Below are 7,683 nucleotides of genomic sequence, written 5' to 3'. Positions count from 1 at the left end.
TTCATGTCATAATTTGACCATGAGTTATTATGTAAAGTTATTAGAGAGTACTGTAGACATAGAGTTAGTCAGTTAGAGACAAAGATAGAGTTATTAATCCATTTTTCAGGTACAGTACGTCATTTCCAGTATGACATCAAGCCACACTGGTTTTAGTGGTTCTACTACTGTAACTGTCTCCTGGTTTCCTAACTGTTCAGTGGGGCTGTAGCGGGTTTGATCCTCTATTTGATACTTCTGTGACCTTGAAATGAGAAGTCAAGTGTCAGTCACACTGTAGGAATGAGAAGTGTGTTATGTGAGTGATAGAAGGCAATAAGGGTCTAAATGTGGCAAACTGAGAATACTATCTCTGCTCAGACAGATGAAGCGACTACACTACTGCAGTAACCGTGGTACTGATCTCAGAGCTGGTACATCTACTGTACCACTACCTCTAATATGCTTCTGTGTTTGTTTTACTGAAACAAAGACTTAATTGTCTGGCTTAATTTTTAGCTTTGGCTTGATCAAGGCTACCATTCAACATCAGCACTTGACTGTGACCATGTAAGAGGGGTAAACTGAATGGAGAATGAATTATAAATTGTATTATTTATTTTAATAATACAAGCTGAAATGTTATGGACTACATGTATCTGCAACGGCGTCAGCAAAGGAAGCAAATACATTACTAGACCACGAGGAGGCAGTAATGCTGGTTACTGACGCAAACCTACAGGATCTGTTAGCAAAATTCAACGTCATACAGATATACAGATTGTATATTGTCCGTTTAAAAAAATAACGTTAATTTCAAATTTAACGGATTGTTAAATTCTGCCCTTTACTATACTACTATATTATCACTTTAACTAGTGATAATAGTTAGCTGGATTACGGAGTTATTGTGTGTACCTTTCAACTTCTACACGCTGGACTCCGTGTGGTCACGTGACAAATCCATTGGCCAATCACGTAGGTCAGACGAGGTGACGAAGGAAATTCAAACTTGGCAGGGACGTTTGCATGTAGACACTTTTATATCTGCTGGTTCCATCCTTAGCCAATTATTTATTTGGCCATGATTACAGATGTGTGAATTTATTATCAGGATGGAAGGTAAAGTCATCGGTCCGGGTCCGTACAGGGCGACGAAGCTGGTGAGTCTCTGGGCTCTGGCAAACTGTTTATTAAACTTAAACTTTATCGTCCGTGCTGAGCAAAGACCTTTAATATCTAAACACAGTAATGTGGACGAAAACGTATTTCTGGAGTGATGTGTAGTGTAATTCGCGCTGTAAGTTTATTTAGTGTGATTAGTTTATTGTACAGGATCTTTAAAAATCTTTTCAAAAGATGGTCCTTGCGGTGTAGCTGCACTAGATGTTTGCTAGCCCTTTAGCGGTTGCTAATAAAAAAACAGCAATAACGCTTAGCTAACGTTATCCGATACAAAGTTACTGCATGACATATAAAAGCTCCTCTTTCATTTTCATGTGACAACCAATAGGTCATAACACGCTGTTGTGACCCATAGTCAGAGACCCAGAGCTGGAGGTGGCTGCTAAGTAAAATGGACAAAGTCTGCTTCATTCTCAAGAGCTTCTTTCTAAATGTTATTAAACCACCTGACGTCACATCAACAGTGGAAGTCTGTAATTGACCATCCGTTTTATCTGCACTAACAATAATACCATTAAGAGAGTTTCCATCATTTGTATCCACTTTCCACAGATCACACAAATACGAAATATGGAACCGATCTGTTATTCATATCTTCAGTGATATAAAAATAGTAATAGATGTTGGTAAGGTATCAAATGCAAAGCCATTACAAAACCCCTCTTCAGACAGAGTTCTATGTGCTGCCCAGTAAAACCTAGAAAAACACATTGTTCTACCACACACCCAAGACCATTTCTGTCCTGTGTCCCAAAAACACCCCTGGGTTGTAATGACCTTGTTAAGTGTAATTCTGTCTCTTGCTTACTCTCTCTGCTTTTACCTACTTTGTTCATTTTTCTCTTATCCATCTGGAACTTTGTGAGATTTCATAATCCATAACCTCTGGACCGTCCAAAACACTCTCAGGAGATAATGCTCCTTTTGTTGTTATACCTGCCTACTTTTGTACAACTACAGGATAATAGAGTAAATAGAAGGGTTGTTTCTATGTGTGCTGTGCGTAATGGTTTTTGTCTTGCATGTGAATACAGAATGAGTTTGGTGCCTATTCTGATCCATACATATATGGATCAGAATAGGCATCAACTGAATGTGGTGTGATATTAATGACTGTTAGAGACACCTTGGCCCCTCTAGGGTGTATTAATGTACAGTATGTGTTCCAGTGGGCTGTAGGTGATTGCTTGCGTCACATGTTGTGTGATGCATTCAGTGATGTTGTATGCGGTGACTGCATACAATGCTCCAACCTGTCACACTAATAGATTGAGTGAGTGAAGGGCTTGATCACAGCAGACTTTTAAACATGCCCTTAAATGTCTCCTTGTTACGCAGTGGAATGAAACCATCAAGCTCTTCCGTGGAGGCATGCCGCTGAGACGTCACTGGGCGCACTTCCGCTATTTTGATTACAGTTTCACAGGCTCTGAGGCTGTGGATTACCTGCATGAAATGCTGAGGTGCAACTACAACTTTGGGCCTGAGGTCACGCGCTACCAGACTCTGCAGCTGCTCAGGAAGTTTCTCAAGGCCCATGTCATTGAAGACATCAAAGGACGCCACGGCACGGAGGACTTTGAAGATAACAGTCACCTGTACAGGTACATTAAGGGCATAAGGTACTGAGGCTTTATCGCCTTGTCCCAATTAGCTGAGCCCAGTGTTATTGTTTGTGCTTACAGATTCCCCACACGGTCTCCCTTGAAGTCGTTTCCAACAAGACCTCTGTTGAGAGACAGCAGTGACCTGCCGAGACTCATCCGCTGGGACGACTATGAAGAGTTACCTCAGCAGGAAAACTCTGCACCCACGAAGCCTGCTATCCTGGTGAGAAAGAGACAAACATGTTTCAGTCTGTTCTGCCTTGCATTTTCCTCACAACATGGAAGAAAAAGACAAAATGGATTAATTTCATGTTTATCCATGAAGTGAGCTGTTATTTACAGAATTCTGCCTAAAAGCTTCTACTACAGTAATTTGTTGAATTCAGTTTTGGATTTCTTGCTCTGTTTTGTTTATTGAGGAGGCTTTGGAAGCTTACTTCTGTGAACTTGGGCTAGCCAAGTATCCCACAATGCATTGCATGTCATGTAGTAGCCATGGAGGATTTTTCATGTGTGCAGTAGATTTAAGACATGTATAAACTTTACAAAATGAAGACAGTTCTGCTGGACGTTTCTGTCATGTCTATTCCTGATCAGACTTCAGATCTGTGGAATAAAAGGCACAGTGTGGCTATCGGAGATGTGCATGAATGCAAGCTCATTCGCAGAAAGGAGATTACGCCAAAACAAGTGGAACACATCTGGAAATCGATGACAGTAGCACAGTATGTAAACCTTTACATTACTTATTAAGGATATCATCTTTATATTACTTGTAATTTTTCTCCAACTGTCTTTGCTGGTTCTTTGCTTCAGCGTACAACGAGTTCTGGGCCTGAAGTCACTGGATGGAGTTTTAAATCCAACACATGTGAGCGGGAGGCACATTGTTCACAATGTGTTCAGTGTTAATAAGACAGGCATCGTCATATTGGAGAACAAAGCTGGTATGTGGGATTAATTCAGAACAAGACAAACAATTGATTTGCTGTTAATTAGGAACATTAGGACTTAATGTGTTTTCTTTGCATCTTCAGAGGACATGCCCTACTGGGTTGTATCAGCAATGAAATGCCTTGCCAATTGTGAGTATGCATCTCTTTACTTTAAAGTGTGTGTGTGAATAATTACTAATGCATATGGTAATCTAAATATTAAATTACCATATGCATTAGTAATTGTTCAACATCTGCTTTGGGGACATGGATTGCAACAAATACAGAAAGAAAATCTATATATTTTTCTAATTAAGCATGAGAGCTGGAAAGCAGAAACGTAGCTGATTTGCAGATGGCTGATAGCTCACTCTGGAGTGTTTACCATCAGTGGTTAATATTCATACTTTGTCATCTTTGAGGAATTGTTACTTTCCCAGTCTGATGTCTTTGAGGACCACCAAACAACCAATGTTTCTTCTTTCTCAGGGCCTAATGGCAATGACACCAAGCAGCCAGTGTACCCGGGCTTCGAAAGGGATGTTCTAAGAACCGTAGCAGATTATTTCCAGAGATTAAAAGAGCCCCTGCTGACGTTCCATCTCTATGAGGTTTTTGTCAACATTCTCAGTGAGTGCCCGACAATGGGGATCTGCTGTGGCTGTACACAGCTGCACAAAGGCATTTGGCTGCGTTTGTCTGTTGTGTATTACTGTTATGAGCAGCCCTCTCCCCGGTTCTGTCTCTGCAGGTTTGCTGCAGGAGCAGGAGGTAGCAGCCGAGGCTCTTCAAGCCAGCTGTCTCTTACTGCCGCCGCCCAACAGAAGACGACTGCAGCTTCTGCTGCGTCTAATGGCCAGATCCAGCCAGAATCCCCACCTGCCTCCCCTCAATGATGCTATAAATACTCGTACCCTGGTACAAATCCTCTTCTGTTATTTATTACACGTGTGCGCTGTTTATTTACTCAAGGTTTTTTACTATTAATCTGAGTCATTTCGTGCTGTGCTTTCCAAACTATGTATTTTAGCAATACATATTAGTCAGTAAACCGAGCTGTATTAGCTGCACCATGGTTGATACTATATAATACCCAGAAAGAATGAATAAAGTAAATATTATTTATCGTCAGCTCCATCATCTCTGAAGTAATAAGGTAGTTCAGTAATGACCCTGATTCGGTGAAAGATAGATTTGGTTTTCTTGCTTTGCGTGTGCAACACATTAGAATAGATTTCATTTTATTTTTCTACAGATGATTATTTTGTCTTCAGTTATTTTTTATTTGTTTTCCGTCCTTCTCATCACATTCACAAACACCCAGTAAATTATAATTCAGGTATTTGGAAGGTGAATTTCACCTTTGAATTGGAGCTTACAGCCCTAATACTTTACCTGACTTGTAATGAAAGTTTTCTTTCAGATTCTCCAATAGATTAGTATGTTTGATATGTTTGACACACACCCTGGGAGCGTGTGTTTAATCCTGTGATCTGTCCAGATGGTACAGATGTTCTCCCACTGCGTTCTGGGCTCAGTAGATGAGATGGACCTGGATGAGCTGCTGGCCACCAAACTGGTGACCTTTATGATGGAGCGCCACAACACCATCTTCCAAGTGCCGTCCAAACTGCGAACCCAGGTTGAGGAGCACCTGTCGCACCTCAAACGAGTTCAGGTCACCACACTTTTAATACTCTTAACCACTTAAATAATCTCATGTGGCTCTTTCCCACAGCTCACAATCTGTGCTAGATTGGTTCAGTGGTGCAGCAGGTGCTGGCAATGATGAGGTTTCACTGGTATATTGGTATATGAAAATGCCATCCCATATTCATTTCTATGTAAATGACTTGTTGCAGTCGGCCAACAGAAATAATGTCCTGTCAGTGTTTAGCTGTGGGATCTTTGTCCTATATGGCAAAAATTTCTTTTGGCATATTCTTCAATTTACTGAGACAAAGACAGACAACTTCAACAAGTTTATAGAAACATTTCTATTTGCCTTTTTCTCATTTCTTTTGAATTGTAGCCTTATGCTCATCTTAACAGTGTTTTAGCGAGCAAACAGTAAAAATCCCCATCTCTTTCCCTTCAGTTGCTCATATCATATAAATCTTTCAGACATCTTTTGAAATTGCTGTCACTGAGATGTCTGGCAGTCTTAAAATCTATAATTCACATGTAAATGAATTTCGCTTGTCTTTCTTCAGATCAAATATGCCGGTTCAGACACTGACTTCAGTGCATCCCCGGCGTTCTGTAAACAGATCAGCAGGGTGGTGTCTGAAGAGCAGCAGGTGATAGGTACCCAGACTCCCCTGCAGGAACTACTGGAGGGCTTGATTGCAGACAAAGAGCTGCCTGCCAAGGACAAAAGAAAACGACTTAAGCAGGTATGACAGCACGATGTGGAGTGGATGTATGATCTCTGGAGCTGATAGGCTTTAAATCTGCATCCACCTTAGAATGAAAAACATTTCATAGTAAATGTACTTTTACAGTACAAGTGAAACCAAAATGCATAGACAGGAACATTGCCACTTTCTACAGCAGTAGAGGTTTAAATTGATTCAAAATCATCAAATTATTATGCAGTTAATTTTTTATTGTCTTCTTTTTCAGTTCCAAAAGTTGTACCCAGACGTCTACCGCAGTCGATTTCCCACTGAGGAAAGTAAATCCGCCGTCTTACCTGACAAACCCCCTCGAATCAAACCTCATTTCATGTTTAGCTTCAAGAAACCCTTTCAGCCCTTTCAGAGGAGCTGGAGCTTTAGGGCATGATGTGCCTCCACTGCACTTGGCTACATATCTCAACCTCGGTGTCATGGGACACAGAGTGACGTGCACTTGCTGCTGGGATGAATCACTACAATAACGGTTCAAGAAAAATGAAATTGGACTCAATTTAACATATTTTAATTTAAAAGGGTACTATACTCAAACCACACAGTCATAGGGAATTTTACTTGTTGCTAGGGGCGATGATGCTTTAGTTTTAGGGCTGCAACTACATTTAGTGTTAGAAATACATTTCTACATATTCCACATTGGAAAAATTTATTCACTAACAATAAGAACCACTGACTCTGGTAGTTCTGAAATTATCTATTGCTACATTTTTCCTTTTAAATACTTTATGATAATAATTGGAATTTTCCGACAAATGAATTAAATGCATTTCAAATCTATTAATGTCATTAGATGTTGGCATAGATTTTAAAAAACAAACGTATGCACCAGTTTGCTACACGCTCTTAAAACCTATTGGTTAAGTTTTATACTGAGACACTGAAAAGTGATGTGTGATTGATTTGTGTGATCACGTTTACATGTGGAATTGTCATTAGTGTCTCTTAGCTGCTTAAAGTCAGTAAACATATCAGAGTTTACCTCAAGTTAGTGTACGTGACTCGTTACATGACTGGTACTTTTGACTACAAACAAATCAGGACAAATGAGGGAACAGCTGGAAATGGCTGCATTCACTGTGGACATTTGTTTGATTGGATTCATAGAAACTGTTGCACCTCTGATTTGATGTTTTGTCTTGTTGTAGTGTGTATTGTCTCATCTGGTACTTATTTTAACGTGCTACCTGCTGTTCTGTCCTGTCATTCAGGTTGTTTTTCACGTAATTTCAGATTTAAAATTATTTTTCTACTGATCAATTTTGATGCGTCTGTGTGAAAATCTGTCATTGTCTTAAAAGAATGTCCCAATGCTGGAATAACTGTTACACTTGAATTGCTGCTCTATGCTGGATAAAACATAAAAAAGCATAAAAGTGAATTCATTTGGTGCTGTTCTTATTTTCTTATTAAATTAGTAATTAGCAATTAGACTGTCCCATTATGGTGAAATGATTTTTTTCTGACAAGTACAAAGTGAAACAGCTCAACTTCCTGCTTCTTCTTTCTGTACACACACAAGCTTTAACCTTGACACTCATTCTTCTTCAAACGGAATATGTG

The 7,683-nt window shown here is 39.8% G+C and overlaps 1 protein-coding gene across 1 annotated transcript; it reads left to right on the top strand.

Annotated features, from left to right (window-relative positions):
* Window positions 1-959: 959 nt before the first annotated feature.
* LOC114843696 (DEP domain-containing protein 1B-like) lies at window positions 960-7,501 on the top strand. Its single transcript, XM_029130507.3, has 11 exons — window positions 960-1,142; window positions 2,503-2,768; window positions 2,850-2,994; window positions 3,369-3,496; window positions 3,588-3,718; window positions 3,809-3,856; window positions 4,196-4,336; window positions 4,458-4,624; window positions 5,208-5,384; window positions 5,920-6,102; window positions 6,332-7,501. Exons 1-11 carry the CDS (start codon window positions 1,074-1,076, stop codon window positions 6,491-6,493), a joined length of 1,617 nt encoding a protein of 538 aa, XP_028986340.1. The 5' UTR covers window positions 960-1,073; the 3' UTR covers window positions 6,494-7,501.
* The last annotated feature ends 182 nt before the right edge of the window (window positions 7,502-7,683 follow it).

The sequence above is a fragment of the Betta splendens genome, chromosome 16 (genome assembly GCF_900634795.4).
Source record: "Betta splendens chromosome 16, fBetSpl5.4, whole genome shotgun sequence".
Classification (NCBI taxonomy): domain Eukaryota; kingdom Metazoa; phylum Chordata; class Actinopteri; order Anabantiformes; family Osphronemidae; genus Betta; species Betta splendens.
The sequence above is the reverse complement of the archived record's forward strand: the minus strand, read 5'-3'. Positions and strand labels throughout refer to the sequence as shown.